The sequence below is a fragment of the Lepus europaeus genome, chromosome 1 (assembly GCF_033115175.1).
Source record: "Lepus europaeus isolate LE1 chromosome 1, mLepTim1.pri, whole genome shotgun sequence".
NCBI lineage: Eukaryota > Metazoa > Chordata > Mammalia > Lagomorpha > Leporidae > Lepus > Lepus europaeus.
Genome location: NC_084827.1, coordinates 104,739,162 through 104,762,659, shown reverse-complemented (window position 1 = coordinate 104,762,659; position 23,498 = coordinate 104,739,162). Strand labels below are relative to the sequence as shown.

The 23,498-nt window shown below is 36.9% G+C and overlaps 1 protein-coding gene across 2 annotated transcripts; it reads right to left on the bottom strand.

Moving 5' to 3' along the window:
• Window positions 1-786: 786 nt before the first annotated feature.
• Window positions 787-22,186, bottom strand: GCA (grancalcin). Of its 2 annotated transcripts, XM_062187455.1 has the most exons (8): window positions 22,032-22,186; window positions 16,593-16,751; window positions 8,543-8,612; window positions 5,900-5,943; window positions 5,471-5,618; window positions 3,185-3,298; window positions 2,802-2,860; window positions 787-2,244 (listed from the first exon to the last, which is right to left on the bottom strand). In XM_062187455.1, exons 1-8 carry the CDS (start codon window positions 22,056-22,058, stop codon window positions 2,218-2,220), a joined length of 648 nt encoding a protein of 215 aa, XP_062043439.1. In that variant the 5' UTR covers window positions 22,059-22,186; the 3' UTR covers window positions 787-2,217. The 2 variants fall into 2 exon arrangements, with proteins under 2 accessions (XP_062043439.1, XP_062043447.1); XM_062187463.1 differs by lacking the exon at window positions 5,471-5,618 and having other exon boundaries at window positions 5,878-5,943.
• Between the last annotated feature and the right edge of the window lie 1,312 nt (window positions 22,187-23,498).

The following is a 23,498-nucleotide window of genomic DNA, read 5'->3' as shown; positions in this document are numbered from 1 at the left end:
AGATTTTGTTTGATACAAAACTTTACAGCAAGCTATTTGAATGTTTATTAAAAAATTCTCAAAATGACATGGAAACATGTTTACTGTATAAATAAAAGCACTTATACATTATGAGTGTACATTATTCATTAATTTACATCATCCTAAGAGATCTGGAACATGGGGTGAGCAGTACAAACCACCACACTATAGTCACATTGAAGTGTTACTCATAAAACTATTTAATCTTTAATAATGGATGTTCAATTACATCAATTATTTTTGAAGTATCAAAAAAATGAATTGCATTTTGTTTTAAAATTCTGGTGTAATACTGTCTATACCTAATGTTTTTAGAAGAATGTCTATTCAATGAAAGTATTTAAGAAATGCCTGACAAGCTTAACTCGGGGAGGGTGGAACGTAAGTTTTTTGTCAAAAAGTTTGGAAAATTCTGAGTGTTTGTGTTAAGGAAAGAAATGAAGTTCATTACCACAGCTAGTATCAGGGCTCTTAAATGCTAAGGGCCTGGTAATTGAACTTTGTAATTTCTATGGTGATACCCCTCAGAAATGTGGTAGCAGTGCCCACCATCATCAGTAACCCACATTACACAGATGCGCTCAAAATACTTCTTTGTATACTAGTGACAAAGCCATTAGCTAATATTGCTAAATAAGTCAAACTGGTCACTTAAGTAAAGGTCAATTATTTTATTTTTTAACTTTATAAAACAGTTAACATTACATTGAAACAGCAATCTGGTTTAAGATAACAAATATTGACATTTCATTAAAATAAGTCATTTCCAAAAAGAAAAACAATCTAGAGAAAGATGCCATTTTGTTATCTATGTCTTCACTAATGAAATAGACTGCAAAGAAAAAAGCAATGTTTCAGTTTGTTTTCACAGAAATAAAACATATTAAAATATATATTGCAAAAAAGAAAAAAGAAAAACAATGCCTTTGTTGTTGCACTTCGCTATACAGTAGGATAAACTTTCAGAAACCATAATTTTCTTCTTCAAGGCAAATACACATAAGGTTCTGTTGTCTTATTAAGTCACCAGGGAACAAAGCCTGTTATTTAGATGGCATAAAATCCAGGCATTACTTTCTAGCTGACCCCCAAACACCAAGGACTACAAAGAAAATTTAAAAGTATAATCTGTTACCTTCATATAAGTATAAATTAGTCTTATCTAAGCTTTCATTATTTGGCAGTATTTATAATATATCTTATAAGTATATTTTCTAGGTTTTTTGGTTAAAATTAAGGCTAAGAAATATTTTATTAGCAAATACCAATATTTTATAACACTATGCAGTTTATCAGTGTTACATTTCCAAAAGTAATAATATCCCAAATTAAAAAAATATTATTTTTATTTTTTTATTTTTATTTATTTATTTTTTACAGGCAGAGTGGACAGTGAGAGAGAGAGACAGAGAAAAAGGTCTTCCTTTTCCGTTGGTTTACCCCTCAATGGCCTATACGGCAGGCGCGCTGCGGCCGGCACACTGCGCTGATCAGAAGCCAAGAGCCAGGTGCTTCTCCTGGTCTCCCATGTGGGTGCAGGGCCCATGCACTTGGGCCATCCTCCACTGCACTCCCGGGCCACAGCAGAGAGCTGGACTGGAATAGGAGCAACCGGGACAGAATCCGGCGCCCTGACCGGGACTAGAACCCAGTGTGCCTGCGCCACAGGCGAAGGATTAGCCTATTGAGCCGTGGTGCCAGCCAGTTTTTTTATTTTTTTGACAGGTAGACTTATAGACAGTAAGAGAGAGAGACAGAGAGAAAGGTCTTTCTTCCATTGGTTCATCCCCCAAATGGCCGCTATGGCCAGCACTGCACGGATCCGAAGCCAGGAGCCAGGTGCTTCCTCCTGGTCTCCCATGCAGGGGCAGGGCCCAAGCACTTGGGCCATCCTCCACTGCCTTCCAGGACCACTGCAGAGAGCTGGACTGGAAGAGGAGCAGCTGGGACTAGAACCAGTGCCCATAAGGGATGCCAGCACCGCAGGAGGAGGATTAACCAAGTGAGCCAAGGCACTGCCCCCCCCCAAATTCTTTATTACTTTGAACCATATGCTAAAGTAAAAATACATAGTAAAGAAAGACATTTAACAATAGGAACCCCAAAAGCCCCAAAAGTTTCATTTAAAGTAGTCCAGTTCATTTCTTCAAAGCAAAAGAAGTCACAGCATTTCTTTGACTTTCAAATTTTAGATATTCAGATTGCCATAGTGCCCTGCAAAAACTGAGACATAGTAAAATTATCATCTGGCAACAAGTAAATGACTTTTATTTAGTTTTGGTTAAGTATACCCCATAAAAGTTTTTTTCATAACAAATAAAACTCAGAGTGTTTCCAAGTTATAATTTAAACCACTATGTAATAGTAATATACTATTGAATCTATATCACCTATCAATAAATAAATAACATAAATGAGAAATGAACATTGTCACATATTAAAATGTCTTATCTCTCTTAGAAAAAAAGATCACCATAAGTAAACTACTTTTTATAAAAACAATGATATTTCTTGCTCTTAAAAGTTATTTAGAAAATGAACTTATAATGGCCTATCATAAAACTTAAAGGCACATTTAGATTTAATATTAAGTCAAATTGTTATTTGTATCAATATTGAATCTTCTATTTGCATTCAACTGAAAAATACAGAAAAAGCATACACATATAAAATACATTATTTCCAGTATTGGTATCTTGGATTACTTCATTTTAATTTTTGATAACTAAGAACACATCTAGGCCACAGTAGAAATAGCAAGTCTTAAGCAGGATACTCACATCATCATACACGAAATTCACAAACCCTTGTTGCAAGTGGTCTCTTCTCCTAAAGAAATCTTTAAGCAAAGAAATTACATTTAATACCATTTTAAATCTTAATTTCAGATATTTGATGTCCCCAAGTTAAAAAAAAAACTAACAAATTTCTGTCCAATTTAATTTTAAGTGATTTAATATCCCAGGCAACTGAGTCATAAAGGAAACTTTCCAAAACTGAGCTGTAATAATTTTTACTCTTCATATGCCTGAATTTTTAAAGCCTTAAAATTCTGATTAAATTAAATAGCCAAAAGGGGGAGAAGCACATTATTACAAATTTTCTGGAAAAATTATTTTAAAATAGCCATATAATACTGTGACCATATTTAAGTGGTGAATACCTGTCAAGGCACGAAGCTTCACACAACAAGCAACATAATCATCAAAGAAAATTCTGCCATTCTTGCTGTAGCGTCTAACTATAGTATTTAATGTCTGAGGACTCAACCTATAACCTAAACAAAGAGATTGATGTATTAAAACTTTTATAGCCAAATACCATAAGAAGACTGCAACACTGCATTTATTAATAAAGTTAGAAAATGAATTAATTTTCAAGATTCATTCAAATGAAATATATGCTAGAAATAAAATACATTAATATGAGAGTACTCAAAAATTCATAGAGAAATTGAAGTAAAAGCTGAGTTTACTTTAGTGCAAAAAAACTTTAAAATTGAAGCATAATCTCATAATACACATTTTCTGTGACATTTTGAAGGGTCTTCAATATTAAAATTGAATCAGATCAAGGATTTATTATTAACACTGCTGAGTGATACATAAAGCTGTGAATAAAAGTCAAAGCTAAGGAAATGAAGAGAATTATTTTCTTACCTATTTAAAACAAATTCAACATTGAAACAATGTCTAGGGTATTTCATAGGTTTTTGATGTATCAGTATTTCAATTATTAAATTTTTATAGCTCTTTTTATTTATATACTTGACAGGCAGAGAACAGAGAGAAAGCAAGCATAAGGGTCCAAGTGCTTCCATCTACTTTTTAAAAAATCTATTTCTTTTGAGAGACAGAGCAACAGACAGAAAGGAAGAAACAGAGAGAGAGAGAGAGAGAGAGAGAGAGAGAGCTCTTCTATCCCCAATGGCCACACCAGCCAGGACTAGGCCAGGCCAAGGCATAAGTCAGGAACTTGGATGTCTCATGTGGGTAGCAGGGGTGCAAGTACGTGGGTCAGTCTCTGCTGCCTTCACAAGTGCAGTAATAGGGAGCTGGATTAGAAATGGAGCAGCTGGGACCTGAACAGGAACTGCAATATGCAAGTGGAACTAAACCCACTGGGCCAAAACACCAGCCCCTCCATCTAGTCTCAGAGTATCTATGCAAGGGCTGGTGGTGTGATATAGAAGGTAAAGCCACCATCTGTGATGTTAGCATTCCACATGGATGCTTGTTTGTGTCCTGCCTTCTCCACTTATGTTCCAGCTCCCTGCTAATGGCCTAGGAAAAGCAGCAGAAGATGGTCCAAGTGTTTGGTCCCCTGCCAACCACATGGAAGACTAGATGAAGCTCCTGGTCCCTTGCTTCAGCCTGGCTCAGCCTTAGCCATTGTAGCCATATGGGGAGTGAACCAGCAAATGAAAGATCTCTCTTTTAGATTGTCCCTCCCTGTCTGTAACCCTTTAAAATAAATAAATAAATAAATAAATCTTTTTTAAAAAAGTGAAAACTCACAAAAGTAAAACTAATAAACTACTTAAAATCTCATTATCAGTAAGCAAATAATCACCGTTGTATATTATCACTTTTTGTAAGACAGCAGACCAAAAACATAAGCTTAAAGAGTCATGATGAAGATAAAGTTGCATTCTTTCACAATAGTCTAAAATACAAAGTTCCCACTTTGAGGTATCTTGATACCCATTACGTATTCTGTACTACATAAGAAAAATAATAAAAAGTTGGCTGCAAAGCTATACTATAATACAGACTTTTGATTGATTGAAATAAGCCTTTGTTCCCAAATTAGAGATCTTACAACATTAGCAAAAATTACAATTGGTAAGTACTAACAATTATTGAAGGAAATTTAAATTTACTCAAAGCAATTTAGGAATACATGCATGTATAGCATATTGGCTTTTGAAAGATGATTGCAATTAAAATGGTTTGGGTATGGTCTGCAGTCAGAAAGTCTCTACAACCTTGAAATTGAACCAGGGAAGTGCTGGTGAAAAATGATATCCCAGGGCCAGCACTGTGGCGCAGCCCGTTAAAGCCCTGGCCTGAAGCGCTGGCATCCCATATGAGCGCCGGTTCTAGTCCTGGCTGCTCCTCTTCCGATCCAGCTCTCTGCTATGGCCTGGGAAGGCAGTAAAAGATGGCCCAAGTCCTTGGGCTCCTGCAACCATGTGGGTTGCAGAAGAATCTCCTGGCTCCTGGCTTCAGATTGGCACAGCTGCGGCCATTGCAGCCATCTGGGGAGTGAACCAGCGGACGGAAGACCTCTCTCTCTGTCTCTACCTCTCTCTGTAACTCTTTCAAATAAATAAAATAAATCTTTAAAAAAATCCCTTTATTACTTGGCAAGTGGAAGCAATTCAGAATCATCTGATCAAAGAATAGAGAAACTCTGTGAAGATTCTAAAGAATTTTAACATTCTTACCCATAATAGCAATGGATTGACTCAACTCGTGATGCTCTACTGTGCCACTTCGGTCTCGATCAATAGTCATGAAGTTTTCCTTCCACGCAGTAAGAGCTGCCCAAAGCTCCTTGAATTCATTAAATCCCATTTTTCCTGTATAATCTCTCTGATTGTTTTATTAACAAAAATAAACTTTCAACAGCTATGAAATTTTATCTGATTTCAAAGTCCTAATCATGGACTAAAAATAAAGTATGCTTCTGCAGAGTTGGCTAAATTCACCATATGAATAAACTGTGTAAAAATGAAAGTTTGGAATTCAGACAAGATCTTAGAAAATATTTATAAACTCTACAGCTTACTATGGTCATTTACAACATTCAGTTGACTTAATATTCAAAAGCTGTAAGTCAATAGTCTAGTACCTCTTATTTTATTCAAGGATACATCCAACATGGCAATCATAATTCTGCATGTTTCCAAACTGAAGGCTGTAAAATACATTCAATATTTCAATTGGGGTCTGCTCAGTTTTTATCTATGTAAAATTACAATGATTTCTACTTTCAAAGCAGAATATGAGAAAATTGCCAAAATACATCATCTTCACATCTAATGAACTTTTATTCAAACGACTATAATAAAAAAAAATCAAGATTGCTTTCAAACTTTAAAGTCTACAGCAAGGACTAAGATAATTAGAAATGCTATTATAAAATTAAAAAAAAATTAATGTGATAGAGATGTGACAGCTACTTAAATCACTTGGCTTTGCAAGGAATCTGGAGAGAAGGAAGGCTTCGGGCTTCACATCACAAATAGCAAGCAGGGTTTAGGTAGAAATCTGACTTGTACTCCAAGACCACAAAATTTGAAGGAGTTAGTTATGAGTGAGGGAGTAGCATTTGTTTACATCAGAAAGGCAATGAGGGCCTGCTAAGAAAACTTTTGAAGACCTTTTGAAGAAACTTTAATATTTATTTTTATTTTTGAAACTTTAGTTTACAATGAATAAATTATAGGACGAAGTGAGATAATACTAGAGGTAGGCAAATCATTTCAGTAACTTACTGCAATCGATCATGTAAGAAAAGATGAACATCTAACCTGAAGCAACTGTTGTCTTTTTTGGGGGGTCGGGGGGTTAGGTTGAAAAAAGGAAAAAGAAATAAAAACAAACTATTTTAAAGTCAGGGGTGAACAGAAATATTGACACCTTCATATTATAGTACTTCAACTGAGGACTTACCTGATAAAACTTAACATTTATAATCCTTATCACAATTACATTCATTCAATTACAGTACGTGAATATCTATATAAGAAATATTTAAAATCCCATAACCCTCCCTTACCTCAAACCCGGTAGATGGTTACCCACATGTACCCCTACCTGAGCAAAAGTCTGGGGTTCTATTCTGTAGCGAGCTCTCTGGACTACAGATACAGTTAAGATATGTTAACTACTAAAAGCAAGGCAATTAAATGACAATTTGCAACTCACATGAGAACCTTGTTGTGTCTACCTCTCCTCCTTCCCAAGTAGAGGATCAGTTGGAGAAACAACCACAAGGAAATCCCTAAAGATACTGGCACAACAATACTCTCCAGCCAAACACTAAAGTGCACTATCAATACCCAGAAATGATCTCGGATTTTTTAATCAGCATTTTAGCTAAATATGAGGATTTGGGTATCATCACACATTTGAAAAAAGCATCCAAACATGAAAGACAGGGAAAAAAGGATAAAAAATAATAATGTAGAGGAAAAAATGCTATATACAATGAAAACAACTTAAAAACATACTAATAGTCTCAGATAAATGAAAAAAATCACATTCATGAAAAAAGAGAAGCTCTTAGATTTTAAAAATATGATAACAGAAATATCTCAATTGGAAGGTTTAGTAAATAAAGTTGAAGAAATTCCCCAAAAAGTAGAGAACAAAACAGATGGAAGAATAAAGAACAGAAAAGTAGGAGACCAGTCCAAATAATGGACATTCCCAAAGGAGAAAAACATTGCTGAAAAATATGTCTCAGGGCTCGTTTCCAAATCTAGAATATTCACTAAGTACCTCAGCACAACACAACTAGGTACAATACTGTGAAATGTCAGAACAGCAGGGACAAAGAGGAGATCTCACAAATTCCTAGAGAGTGAAAACAAATCACATGCATGCAGGAAACAAAGATAAAGCAACAATAGAAGGTAGAAATAATGGAGCAACACCTTTAAAATTCCCTGTGAAAATAATCTGTTACCCAGAATTCTAACCTGGACAAACAATTCTGAAGGGACAATGAAAGTATTTTCAGATGCATAAGGACTCAAAGATGCATTCCAAAATGCTCTTATTAAGGAGGTACTTAATGACATGTTTAATTGAGATAAGAGATTGAATAAAATCAAGGGAGTACACGGGACAGAGTAAGAGAAGAAGCAGCTCAAGAGAGAGAGAAAAGGCAGCTCCAGGATGATGGTGAAGAAAGCTAGTATGACAGCCATGTGTAAAAACAGAACATGTTGGAAATATTCCTGATTAGGAGAAAAGTGGAATACCTGGCAGGTATTCATTTTTGGAAAAATGAAAGTAGCATAAAAAGGAAAAGTTATCACAGGTTATCATGACACAACTATGAACAGCAGTCACACAGTTGAAATATGACAACCGATTGCTTATCTAACCCAAATTGCCATATAAGGACACTGGAAGGATGGGAAGCCTGCCTGTGTGAAGCACAGGAAAAAGGGTGAGCTAAGGTTGAAAGAGAGCTAATCTTCTTCCATAGCATGACATCAATTGACAACCATTAAATCGAACATCTCTAAAGGAAAAATAATGGAAGCAAATTTCAACAGAATCAGAAAATAAAAGTTGAAAGAGGTATCCCATGAGAATAGCTAATATTGGGAAGATAGGAATGTATAATGGGCAGCATTTATAACAAGCTTAGCAAAACTATTTAACTAGGTGTGTGTATAACTGTAATAATTTTTAAAAAAAAAATATTTTAAGGATGAGGACAAAAAGTTTAAAAGTGAGTTTCCTATTCCAATTTCAACGAGAAGGAAAAAAGATCTCACGAGAATAACTTCCACTAATTCCAGACTCTGTCAAACATCTCTGAAGTTCTTCAGCATCCACTTCACCATCCTGTTAAAAAGCAAACATACATTTAATGTGCAGTTGTATAAAAATGTATTGCAATGCTTACTATTACAGGTCAATCAAGAAAGCTACATTCTTGAAACCATTATTATCAACTACAAAATTTCAGAGAAAATTATTGGCAGCTAAGGCACAGTATAGAATATAATATAATGAAAATTTTTCACTACTTCCAAAAAACAGCATAAACACTCAGCTATATATTGTAACTTCAAAAATATTTCATATTGTACCTCTATGTAGAAGTTATTAAAATATTTAAAATATTTCCAGAAAAGTCTCAAAAGCATTTTTATTAATGCCCATTTGAGGGGAGACTAATTCTAAAAGAAAGCTTTATATTGAAGCTTAAAGTAGAAAGGAAAATACTTTTATTGTTCACTCCATTATCTTCAGCAAAAGTCACTGAAATATAAAATCATGTCCCACAAGTTAAGTTGTTCTACTAAATACTTGAGTTTACCTTCTAAAAACAAGCAGACAAAAACATATGAAATAGTCCATATTTTAAATGTCTTGCAAGTATAAAATCATCACAAAATGCATACAGACTTTACAAACATGCAGGGTTGATATCAAGATGAGGTTGATGAGGTGAATGCTCCCAGCACAGGGTCAGATCCTGTCTTTATTTAAAATGTTGACATATTTTTATCAATGATCTTTGTAGTAATTTTAATTTTTAAAACTAACATTGAAAATGTTTGTTTTTATGTATTTGAAAGGCAGAGTGACAGCAAGAGAGGGAGAAGGTGGGACAAGAGGGAGGGGGAGGACAAATGGAAGAGAAAAGAGAAAAGAGAAAGAGAGATAGATCTTAATCTTTTACTTGCTGGTTTACTCTCCAAATGCCTACAACATCCTAGGCTAGGCTAGGCCAGGCCAAAGCTAGGAGCCCATAATTCCATCCAGGCCTCCCACGTGAGTAGTAGAGATTCAGGCACTTGAGCCATCAAGTTCTGCTGCCTAGGTTGCATTAGCAGGAAACTGGATAGGAAACAGAGTAGCTGCGACTCCAATAGGCACTCTATTATGGGATATGCATGTTCCAAAGAGCAGCTTAACCCACTGCTGAAATGCCTGCCCCTAAAATGGGATTTCTGAGTGGCTTAAAACTCACTTAAGTTTGCATCCAAGGCAAGTATCTCATTTTCCTTACCCTGAATTTGAGTCATTCAGTAATACAACACTTAAAGGTCATAACAAGTGGATTGGGTTAGGGAGTCTTCTGTAGCAACGAAGAAGCAAACGAATTGTGAGAGAATAGATACATTTACTTCTCTAAATATGTCTAAGCCCTGTGTTGCTTCTATTGCTTCTGGAACAGTTTCTACTTTTAAAAATATATTGGGCTAGAGTTGGCGCCAAGGCTCACTTGGCTAATCCTCTGCCTGCGGCACCGGCATCCCATATGGGTGCCGGGTTCTAGTCCCGGATACTCCTATTCCAGTCCAGCTCTCTGCTGTGGCCCGGAAAGGCAGTGGAGAATGGCCCAAGTGCTTGGGCGCCTGCACCCCGCATGAGAGACCAGGAGGAAGCACCTGGCTCCTGGCTTCGGATCGGCGTAGCGCTGGCCGTAGCGGCCACTTGCGGGTGAACCAACAGAAGAAAGACCTTCTCTCTGTCTCTTTCTCACTGTCTATCTGTCAAATATATATATCTATATATATATATAGATATAGATATAGATATGACATATAGACAGATATATCTATCTGTCAAATATATATATATATATCTGTCAAATATATATATATATATATATTATATATATAGGGCTAAATACATATATGAAATTTCAACCCTAACCTGTATTTGGGTACATTATGCAGGAGCACAAAGAAATAAGAAGGAGAGGAAATAGGCAGTGGTGGGAAGAATTTGCTTTAGAGGACTTCACATGACATTAGGAAGCAACTGGAATAGAGTTCCCTATTCATGAAAGGAGACAAAACAATAAATGAACACAATTCAACACACTGCAGACTGCCCTCTGAGGATTTCTCCTCTGCATAGCTGAAGGCTTAGAAAGCTGGACTAAAATGCTAAAATAAGTTGCACATCACTTTCTGATGAGATCTGCAAAGTCACCACTGGGCAAAAACCCAAAACAGGAAATCTAACTCTGGATCAAATCACAAAATCACTTGGTAGAAAAGGGTGATATGGAGAGAGGGAGGAATGACATTGAAGAGAACAGATAGAGAAGACACACAAAAACCACTTGAAGTAATTTTTATAAACCAAAATTCCACAATACACAGGAAAAATAGTATGTTCAAAGAGGCAGCTAAAAAAATTTTAAAAATAGAACAAATTCACACAAAGTAAAATTGATTTATACATGAATATTTAAAACAAGTATATCAAGCAAGTGAAAGTATATCAAGGTAAGTGAAAATGTAACTTTCCCCTACAAAGAACACAACACTCATTCATTTAATAAGTATTAACTAAGCAAACTACAATGTGCACTGGATACTAGGTATTCTGTAGCACTGAAAACGAGTTCTTTGCCTTTAAAAAGCTGTTTTAGTGGTAGAAAAGAAGCAATAAAGCAGACATTACATGCTATGGTCATAATGCCAAGGGGGAAAAAATGAGTCATATAAAGGTAATAGGAGTGTGCAGGGGTACTGGGGAGGAGGGCAAGAGGCAAAAACTGCTTTCCATAGATGGGTAAGGAAAACTTCACTGATAAGGTCACTGATAAGGTAAATTTGAGAAAGACTTAAAAACATGAAAGAATAATCTATGCAGGTATCTGAGGAAGACTGTGCTAGGTCTCACTCATCCCATACAGTAGCCATTAGTCATGCCCCACTGTGCACCTGAAATGTAGCTATTCCAAATTATGATGTTCTGTAAATGCAAACTATCAATCAAATTTTATAAATTTACTAAAATATTTAAAATTTATTAAAAATGTTAATGTTGGTGAGGTGTTGCAACATTATCATTTTGTATTTAGTTAAATAAATTGCTCAATTTCACCAATTTCATTTGACTTTGTAAAATATTCTACTGAAGACTTTAAGGTCACATTGTGTTTTGCATTTATGGCTCATATTATATTTATTTTGGACCCTGCTGTGCTAGGCCAAAAAAATAAATACAAAAGCCAGAAGATGTTCCTGGTGAATCTACCTTCTAGCACTTCTTTCCTTATTTCATTATTATTTCCTTAGGTCTTCTGAGACACTGACTGAGTCTCATTTATCTTTGTATGCCCAAGCCCTATCATATTAGCAAGTTAAAGTTTGGTTAATTTGCAGGGTGAAGACAATTAGCATTAGTTCTTAGCTAAACTGTAGCAATTTATGTCAATTTATGGTAATATTCATTTATTGCTCCACAAGGTTGAAAATGTTCGAATTTCTCTTTGATGTGTGGATTACATTGAAAACACTAAAATCAAATATAATGAATGAAACTGTTATGTATGTTTTCTTTATAGACTTTACACAGTTTAGGAAAACAAACCGAATGGCTTTGCTTCATCACTGTCAGAAAGCATTCTCCTAGTCCACGACTTCATGCATTTTGTGAAAACGTGTTAGCTGACAAACTGAAAAACATACAATGTCATCTTAAACTGTATGGAGAAATCCATTTGGGTTTCTTTATTTACAACTGGGGCTGCTGAGCATGATAAACTACATAACTAACTTAGGTAGCATAAGTGGCATAAATCTGCACGTTTTAGTTACACAATAAGAACTTTAGTCAGATAATTAATAAAAGGATCATCTGTCATTGATTAAGGACAGCAGAAAGACTTTGAGCTGATATCCAAGTCTAATTCCCATTTCTTTAGTATTTGAAACTAAATATCCACTTATCTGTCTATAAAAGAATGGTATGTGCATCATGTCTACCATATGGAGTTGCTGTTTGGGAAAGTAGAAATATGGAAACACTATACACAATAAAGTGACAATTTTTTTAAGGTGTGCATCTGTGTGTTTGCAGTCAGAGACCAGAATTTCACCAAATCAATTAATAATTGATTTGATACTGCTCAAAATACTTCAGCCTGTAAATATGAACACTGCAGAAATTTTTAATTGCAAATTTATCATACAACATCATTAATGACGAAGTGCCTCAAAAAAATGTAGATGTGAGTTCAGTAATTGGGTTCCAAATGCCTAAGGCTGATATCTCACCTAATCTCTGAAAGCTAGGTGGAAGTCAACATACAAAAGAATGGAAATATTTATACTAAAATTTGAAAATGAAGGTATTCATTCAAAATATTTATTTAATATGTAAAATACTCCTAATATCTACTGGACAGTAAGTAAGAATATGACAAGGGCATTGTCACCATGGAGTTTGCCTATGTAAAAGCACAAAAAAGGAAAATTTTAAAAATGTATCAAAGAGTATAAATACATCAAATTCCCGGCTCACCATTACAATGCTGAAATAGCACAGAATTTTAAAAAGTCTCCAGATGTGTATTCAGTTCATTTTTAGTCTTTAATTGTATAAAATATATTTATTATATAGTCAAATAGATATATTAGACTTATTTCTAATATATATACTTCCATTTATAGTAAGCTCATTGCCTCAAAAATAAGATGGCTTGAGTCCCCTTTCCAGGTAGGAATAATGAAGGAACAAAGAAACCAGGCTTAGGCCGGCACCGTGGCTCACTAGGCTAATCCTCCGCCTTGCAGCGCCGGCACACCGGGTTCTAGTCCCGGTCGGGGCACCGATCCTGTCCTGGTTGCCCCTCTTCCAGGCCAGCTCTCTGCTGTGGCTAGGGAGTGCAGTGGAGGATGGCCCAAGTGCTTGGGCCCTGCACCCCATGGGAGACCAGGAGAAGCACCTGGCTCCTGCCATCGGAACAGCGTGGTGCGCCGGCCGCAGCGCACTACCGCGGCAGCCATTGGAGGGTGAACCAAGGGCAAAAGGAAGACCTTTCTCTCTGTCTCTCTCTCTCACTATCCACTCTGCCTGTCAAAAAAAGAAAAAAAAAGAAAGAAAGAAAAAGAAACCAGGCTTGGTCTCAGCAAGGTTTTTCTCATTTGGAAAAGGAACACATCCCAAAGAAATACCACCTGTATCTCTACAGTAAGCCCTTTTGTACAGGGCTACCACTATAACTACTGAGATATCTGGGGTGGTGAGCAATATGGTTTTCCAACTTCTACCACAGCAGAAAAGAAGGAGGGAAGTTGTAGATGGAATTGGAGTCTCCAAAACAGAGTATCTTCAGAATATAGTAATTATGTATATATCCTTTATTCCTAAAAAAATCACCAGTACCGAGTAAAAACTCAAGTAAATGAATGAATTCAAAATGGGATCAAAGTTCTATGAAGTTCTACCTATGTCAATGTCTTGACTATCACAAAGGGAAATATATAGATCATGGACCATAACTAAGATCATTTTTTATATCTATCCATTGGTCCAATATTTGAAACTCTATGACTTTTTCTTTACCTTTTCCTAATGTGTAACACCATCAAGCCCCTCCAAAAACCATCCACAATTTACACATTTAATCCTTGATATTCTCTCCCAATTCCTTGAGGCCATTTGCATGCATGTAGATCTCTTTTTCCAAATCAACTCTGGCCCACAGTCTCCATGCACCAACCCCTTGTATTCCATAGACATAGAAAACATTTCACCTCTCCCACAATAAACTGTTAAAAATGTAAATGAAATATATTAAGACAAAATATACATCTTTAGAAGACAGTGCTCCTAAATGCTTCATTGATATATAACTATCTTAGTTCATCAATCCCATAAGAAGTTTTATGCACAATAACACAAACATAATGGGTACTGCAATACATACTAAAGAAACAATAGAAGATAAGTTTATTTACTTCAACCACAGGAGAGAAACACCAATGTACCTTCTTTTTCTTTATTTAATGTATATGGAATTGATGCTGAGATATGGTAATGGATAAGAACCTAACTTTTTAAAAAATATATTTATTATTTCAAGATCAAAATCCAATCTTTCTCCATTGCTATGAAATGCTACTTTCACTGAAATGAATATTACCTTGGAATACTGAATTAAGGGGTAAGTTTCTGGACTCTCTGTTCTTTTATAATACATGTTTATTTCTACATTAGAACAACACTATCACCATTATTACACAGTCATGCACGGTATAATGACATTTTGGTCAACAAGGGACCATGGTGGTTCCATTAAATTGTAATGGGGCTGAAAAATTCCTATCACCTGTTGATGTCATAAACATTGTTAACATTGAAGTGCTACGTATTACTCAGATGTTTGTGCTGATTCTGGTTTAAACTAAGTGCTGCCAGTCATATAAGTGTGTAGCACATCTAGTTACATATTGTACATAATACTTGATAATGACAATAAGTGATGATGTACTATTTTATGTATTTATTATACTATACTTTCAATCATTAGAGTGCATTCCTACTTAAAAAGAGAGTTTAGTATAAAACACTGGCAGCAGCTTTATACCTTTGGTGTTCACCAGTGCCTTGACTGCACAAAGAGGTCACATCAAGTGATTGACCTATACCAGCTGGGTTTGGGCAAGTACGTTTTATGATATTCACACAATGGTGAAATCACATAGTGACACATTTTTCAAAGCACGTCCCTGTGGCTTAATAATCCATAGCTATAATTGTGTTATTTTACTATGATTTGTTTATATTTTACTGTGATTCAATAGTTATTCTCAATGACAGAATCTACCAGATAAACTTTTGCATTATTTTAGCAAGTGCTAAAAGGGGGAGAAATTTAGGAATTTAGTTCAAATAATATCTCACTATTTATTAACTTAGAAGAAACTGATATTTTACAATATTATTTCCAGGCTTGACTACTCACTTCACAGTTCTTTCAAGCCAAAATAAAATTAGTAGATAATACAAACAGGTATAATATATACTCTACTTATTTAATTTCACTTGATCTTCAACAACAATTAAATTATAAAATTATAATTATGCAGAGTAAAAGAAAAAAACTTCAGCTGACCACAGTAATCGTAACTGTAACTAACAATTAGTTAGATACTAAGTAGTTACATACAATGAGACTGAAAGGCCAGTCTCATTGTCTCTATTGGTCATAATAAAGTCAGTCTTTTAAATTTTTGTTTAAACTTATTAGAGACTTGTTATCAGTCTAACACCATGCCATGCTAGTAACATATTTCCCTTCATTTTAAATGAAAAATAAAAAAATCCCAACATGATTATTTTGATAATCTGTAAAATTTACAAGCTATATAACATCAAAATTACTATAGATCATGTAATTTCACTTGGGAAAATGTAATTTCTCAACTTGAATAAATCTAACATTTTAAAGTGATTTTTGTATCATACTGTGTGACGTAATTGTTTTAACTGATTTTTAATGGGATTGATGTGAAGTTAAAAATATTGTTCCTTGAATATGCACTAGTTTTTCTTAACAGCTGTCAGCTTTGCTCAGATTTTTAATACATACCTCCTCCTGTTATAAAAGGGTATTTAAGGCTTTTATATTTAGCTTGGAATTATCAATCACTCAAGAGTATGATGCCTCTAAATGTCAAACAGAGTGAAAGAAAGCAAAGAGCTAAGAGAAAATAAACGAGAAGAAAACATCATAATATGTAATTTGGGGCAACAAATTTAATTACTAGTGAGAGAAAGTCTTTGCAGAAGAATTTCAGCAGGGAAGTATACTAGGCAAGAAAAAGCAGATTTTCCTACTATGAGAAAAAAAAATCTCCTCTTTTTTGTCAAATGGACAATGTGACAGGCATCATACTATAGTTTTTAAAACAAAATAACTATGACTCCCCTCTGGTCCCAGAGAGGAAATTAGCCTAAATTTAAAATATAAATTTCATGCATTCAACAAGTAAAATAGTTGAGATATCTTTTAAGTAGCAATCATTTTTAAAAACTAGTATGTGTGCAATAAATTTAGCCCCTCACCTGTCCAGCAACAGCTGTGAAGTAACTCCACATGGGGTCCCCAGCTGAAGAGTAACTGTCTGAATAAGGCAGAGGTCCGGGGTACCCACCAAGGAACACGTTTGGAACTGCCCCTGGCATTGGCTGCATCCCTGGCATCTGACCACTAAAATTTCCAAACTGTAAGAGTGAAAAAGGAGAAGGTTAATATTACAAATATTACCTACTATCCAATAAAGATGGATTAAATGAAAATATTCACTGTAAGTCCAATGAAAAGTTAAAATAGAAAGTTACAGAAATCTTCCAAACTTAACTTCCATAAAGCTTTACTATAAAATGTTAGATGTCCCACATTAAGACATACTTCATTAACATATGTTATATAGCACTAAAAGAGGTGTCAAAAAGAAATATCCTAGTGTCTAAAAACTTCATCTAATAAAACAAATAATTTTATAGTGTATTTATTATCAACATCACTGAAATAAAAAGTAGAAAATATAAAACTAACAAATTTACTTCAAGACATTCTCAGAATACATATTAACTAAAGTGAATCTATGACCTAATTATGGGAACTTGCATAGAATCAAAATACTGTATCCACCAGAACATATTTTTAAAGCAAAATGAAAATGAGAGGATAAATATAGTGATAATTTAACAAGTCTTTTCAAAACTATTAAGAATACCAATACTAACGATAATAATTTACCTAATATTTATTGAAAGTGTTTTTTTTTTTATATCACAATACTATTCTAAGTACAATTCATGAATCATGGTATTTGATTTTCACAACTCAGTGAGATATGAGAGTATGGTGTTACACCCTTTTCTGAAACTTCAACAAGTTTCCATGCGCTCAGGTCAACCAGACAGTAACAAGTAGACCATATGTTCATAAATAGATAGCGTGACCCCAGAAGTTACACAATACTTATTTCCTCTTGTGGCTATAGTTTCTTTTTTTTCTTTTCCTTTTCACTTTGGGATATAGTATCCATTTTTAAATTATGTTTATTTAATGAAGGACAGACAGAAAGACAAGGAGAGATTATATACTTTTAATACCTTGGCAAGAAATTTTACTTTGAATTTCTAAGAGTACAGAGGAGGAAGAGGTGTCAAAATTGTTTATTATTCCATTTTAAACAAAAATCGTTTTGACCTGCATCCTTGAAGAATGAGCAGAGATTGCCAGAATGTACAAGTAACAGAGATTGAAAAATTTAAAAATGCCTATTACGGAATGAACGAGTAGTTTGAACAGCTCCAGCATGAGTTCTGTTAAAGGCAAAGGAATGAAGGAAACATTGGAATGCTAGGAAATGTGCTCAAGGGGGTGGTAAAAACTCACTTATGAAGTCATTGTGTACAAGAAAGTAAACAGTAAACATTAAAACAAAATACTTCGAAGTAAAACCCTAACATAATTGTCAGAAAAAAAGACTAATCAATAAAAGACAGGTCAACATCAGGAATCAAGACAGAAGGGACTAGAACACAAATGGAAATTGAATGGTCTATTTCTTTTTTTTTTTTTTTTTTTGACAGGCAGAGTGGACAGTGAGAGAGAGACAGAGAGAAAGGTCTTCCTTTTGCCGTTGGTTCACCCTCCAATGGCCGCCACGGTAGCATGCTGCGGCCGGCGCACCGCGCTGATCCGATGGCAGGAGCCAGGTGCTTATCCTGGTCTCCCATGGGGTGCAGGGCCCAAGCACTTGGGCCATCCTCCACTGCACTCCCTGGCCACAGCAGAGAGCTGGCCTGGAAGAGGGGCAACCAGGACAGGATCGGTGCCCTGACCGGGACTAGAACCCGGTGTGCCGGCGCCGCAAGGTGGAGGATTAGCCTAGTGAGCCGCGGCTCCGGCTTGAATGGTCTATTTCTTAAATATGAATGTATATATCTATATAAACAAATGTTTTGAATATTATACATCAACATATTGAGATTACAGATAAAATGTAACTAATAAAATTCTATAAATCATGAAAACTGATTTGAGAAAAAAAACTTTCATTTTTTCTTTTAGATTTATTTATGCATTTGAAAAGCAGAATTACAGAGAGAGGGAGAAATAGATATTTAGAGAGAGAAGGAGAGAGAGAGAAAATCTTCATCTGTTGGTTCATTCCCCAAATGGACAAAACAGCTGGATCTAGGTCGATCCAAAGCCAGGAGCCAGGTGCTTCTTCCTGGTCTCCCAGGTGGGTGCAGGGGCCCAAGGATTTGGACCATTTTCCACTGCTTTTCCAGGCACATTAGCAGGAAGCTGGATTGGAAGTGGAGCAGCTGAGACTCAAATCAGATTCCATATGGGATACTGGCATTGCAGGCAGTGGCTTTACATGATATACCAGAGTGCCAGCCCCAAAAAACCTTCCTATTTTAATAGCATAATTTGTCTCAGAAAATATTATTTTTATATCACCATAAGGGTATTACTAGGGAGAAATTTTCAGGTCAATATTTGGGGACATATAAACACAGAGGTAAAAGGAGTAGCAATAGTCCAAAAGCAATATTTGTTCTGACATCATGCAGCAATAACATACAATTAGGCTTTAGCTCTAAGACTGGCAAGGACATGGAGGACAATCAAGCCCTAAGACACATCCAGGAATTTAAATTTAAGGCTTATTGGAGACCCAAAGCTTCACACAAAGATGAAAAACTGGAAATTTTTTTTTTTTTTACAAATAAAGAGGCCAAACAAAATACAAAAATTGGAAACCTCTAATACACAGGTGACTAAGTACAAGACTAAGTACAGGCCCTCTACTATAGCATCTCTATCTGTACCTTGAAAAACAAAACTTGAGTTTTAGCCAAAGTCAGGCAATTTATGAAGAATATGTCCTTTGGAATAACTTTCTGTTCTCTTACTGATTTGCAGCATTAATTTTCCTGAAACCAGTAATTTTAGGGCTTGGTGGGTCAGTTTAAGACGGTGGTAAGCAGAGACAATTTCTCCACTTCCTGGAAGCAAAGCTGCCTATTTCAGGTAGAATATAGTAGAAAGAGCATCATGCTGATTCCAGTCTGAAGATTTTAAGAAGACGGGCATCTCCTATTTCTCTTTAGGACACACCTACCATTCCATGAAGAGCCATGTGGAAGGGCCCATGTGGAGAAAAATTAGGATTTGTGGCCAATAAGGTAATCCCTAAAATTAGTTTATATAATTTCATGCTTCAAGTTGTCTTCCTGATAATTTTTAAAGAGTTAAAACTGATCATTAGATCATCATTATTATTACTTAGTCATATGACTGAAGAAAAAGTTGGGATAAAGTGGCAACTGTGACATTTTCACGTTGTTTTGCATGGTTTTTTTTAAAATATTTATTTATTTACTTGAAAGACAAAGTGACACACAGAGAGAGAAAGATAGAGAAGGAAAGAGATCTTCCATCCACTGGTTACCTTCCCAAATGGTCTCAATGGCTGGGGCTGTGCCAGACAGAAGCCAGGAGCCTAGAAGTCCGTCTGGATTTTGTATGAAAGTAGCAGGGACCCAAGAATTTGGACCATATTCTGCTGCTTTCCCAGGAACGTCAGCAGGGAGGTGCATGGGAAGTGGGGCAGCCAGAACTGGAACGAGTGGGATGTGGGATGCTGGAGTCACAGGCTAAGGCATCACCCAATGTGCCACAATGCCAGCTTTTGAATCTTTATTGTCATTTTCAGTCCTTAGTTTTCTTCTCAGAACTTTTCAAACTGTTTGTCCATTTTGTGAGGATTACTTCAGTTAGAATCAAATAATCTTGGAGAATTCTGCACATATAAGCTGTTATAAGTCATAGCAGACTGAAACAGGTGAGAAGTTGACCTCAGCTTTCAGGACACCATCAGTGTTCTTTTTTATTTATTTTTCTAATTTTTTGCTTTTTTTTTGGGGGGGGGGCAGTGAGAGAGAGACAGAGTTATAGAGACAGTGAGAGAGAAACAGAGAGAAAGGTCTTCCTTCCATTGGTTCACTCCCCTAAGGGCCACTTGGCCGGCGCTGCACCGATCCAAAGCCAGGAGCCGGGTGCCTCCTCCTGGTCTCCCATGCGAGTGCAGAGGCCCAAGCACTTGGGCCATCCTCCACTGCCCTCCCGGGCCACAGCAGAGAGCTGGACTGGAAGAGGAGCAACCGGGACTAGTACCCGGTGCCCCAACTGACTCTAGAACCCGGGGTGCCGGCGCCACAGGCGGAGGATTAGCGAAGTGAGCCATGGCGCCGGCCAATTTTTTGCACTTCTGAGTAACACTTTCATTCTAAGCCATGAGTACAAAGGAAAATATTATATAATTCTCTTAGTGTTCCTAACCATCACCAATGTTCTTTAAATGTTTTGGCTTCCCCATCCATGGTAGTATACCCCCATATTTTATGTTGAAATACAAGGTCTTCATTGTAAGTTTAGATGCAAAGGATGCAATGCCTAACACATTATGATTATTGAAATACACAAATAAAGCTTTACGTATTTTTTTATCTACACACTATAATGATCTGATACCTGCTACTATGAATTTTAGAGACATGAAAAGATTCTTTTATAACATTTACAAACTTGAATTTTCTTTTCACTTTTAACTCTATTTCTTCCATGAACAGTACAATCTGTGTGATTTATTTGCGGGAGAAATTGTGGAAGAGTGAGAGCAAGAGGAGATGGAGGGAGAGAGAGCGAGCGACTGAGAGAAAGCGTTCCCATCTACTGATTCACTTCCCAAATGCCTGCAACATCTAGAACTGGGCCAGCGAAAGCCTGAAGTCTAGAACTCAATCCAGGTCTCCCAGTGGGTGGAAGGGACCCAAGCACTTGAGGCATCACCCACTGCCAATGTCAACTCCTATATTAAAATTAGTAAAGCACAATTCTTTTTAGAAGAAACAGAAAAAAATAGAAAATAAATTATCTTCAACCCACACCTCACTTTGAAGATCAAATACTGAAAGTTTGGATTCCAGGATACGATTCCAACTTCTAAGTCTCAAAGGTGATGTTTTTCTCTAGAAAAACAGATTTCCCTTGGTGTAGGTGTAAAGGAGACATTTAGTGGGCATCTTAACTGTATTCACAGGCAACTTAAGAAACAAGAAGTCCCTGAAACATTCACAAACAGGATCTCTTGCAAAACGCTGAGGTGGGGGTGGGACCACAAAAGACTACTGGAAGAAAAGGGTGCGTAGCTCCTCCGTTTCAGGGAAGACATTGCTAAAAACAAATCACACCCTCGATTCCACAAGGACGCCTCTCGGAGCACCAAGGGCTCCATGTTTGTCCGCGGGCTCGGCCCGGAGCGCGAGTTCCATCACCGCGCAGAGTCCCGGCGCCGCCGAGTACCAGACGCGGTAGAAGGAAGCAGGGGCCGAGGGCGGACTTGGCAGGTGGGCACCGCCCGCAGGGGCACCCCATCCCGCGAGGGCGGAGACGGAGGCGAAGCGGCCAGGACTCACCCCTCCTCCGTATCCTGGGTAGGCCATGACGAGCCGAGCAACCTTCAGCCCTCCAGCCAGCGTCCGCCCTCCTGAAAGAAAGGTACAGGTGCAGATACAGGTGCAGGCGCAGGTGAGCCTGAGAGCAGCACCAGCCGCGCGCTGCACTCCTTCCAGGCCCGCCCCTCCCGGCGTTCAGCCCCGTCCTGCCCGGTTCCGATTGGCCACGTCCCGCCTTTCGGAACTCACACTTGGTGGAGCCCGCCCCTTCCCGGAGGCTAGCCCCACCCTCCTAATCCGTGATTGGCTACATCCCGCCGTCCAGCACAGCCCACCTTTGCTCTGCTCCTATTGGTTTGCTCGAGTTCTTGCCCTCTCCTCTTAATCCCCAAACAGCCTTTTCCACCCTGTAACCTTCCAAGCTGTCTGGGAATGTTGTCCAAGCCATACGCTCCTGAAGTGCTTTTTCTCTTTACAAACCCAAAATCAGTTCGTGGATGAAATCTTTTAATCTGTTTCCGACCTTTTTTTTTTTTTTTTCCGACTTTTTTGAGCTAAAGTTTAAATATACATCTGTGAATTTCAAAACGTGTCAAGTAACTTGCGATTACTTTTGGGTAGTGTTAATGTGATATCAACACTTTGAAACCATGATCATACTTGTACACGAAGAAGAGTTGCTTCCTAACTAAAACCCACTTAATGCCTAGGGGTTGTTTGTTTTTGACAGGCAGAGTGGACAGTGGGAGAAACAGAGAGAAAGGTCTTCCTTTGCCGTTGGTTCACCCTCCAATGGTTGCCGCGGCCGGCGCACTGCACTGATCCGAAGCCAGGAGCCAGGTGCTTCTCCTGGTCTCCCATAGGGTGAGAAAAGATCATCTGTGGTCTGAGGTCAATTTCATTTTCAAATGATATTTTACAGCACCTAAACTTACAATGAAAAATTATTTGCTATTTATGTGCTGATAATATACAGGGTATCTTGTGTATTAGGTGGTGACTACTGGTAACAACCTTTGATCGAACTCTTAAAACACATGTCCTAATTATATCTAAGAGAGGAACAGCTTTGTGTCTATCATCCGGTGAAAAGTGAAACGCACAATTACTTTGTTTTACCAAATAATGGAAATGGGCAAGTCTGCTTTTCTCTAGAACTCAAATTTTGTAGCTCTGGGTTTAAAAGAACAGGACAATGTAGTTTCAGCTTAAAAACAATAAAAAGATCAGGACACCGCTTAAAATAATCTCTGAAGAATAACACATGTTAACATGTTTCATTAAAATATACTGCAAGGAAGTGTTAACTACTGGAAGAGGAAATCAACCTTACAGAGCTCTATAACTATTTCTCCACTACAAAACAGAGAAGGAACATGTTGGGCCTTGTGAAAGATTTTTATCAGGAAGAGGCAGAGGAAAGGAAGGTTACTAATGTACAAGCTACTCTTGAGAAAGTGTTAGTTCCTCTAACACAGTTAGAAATAT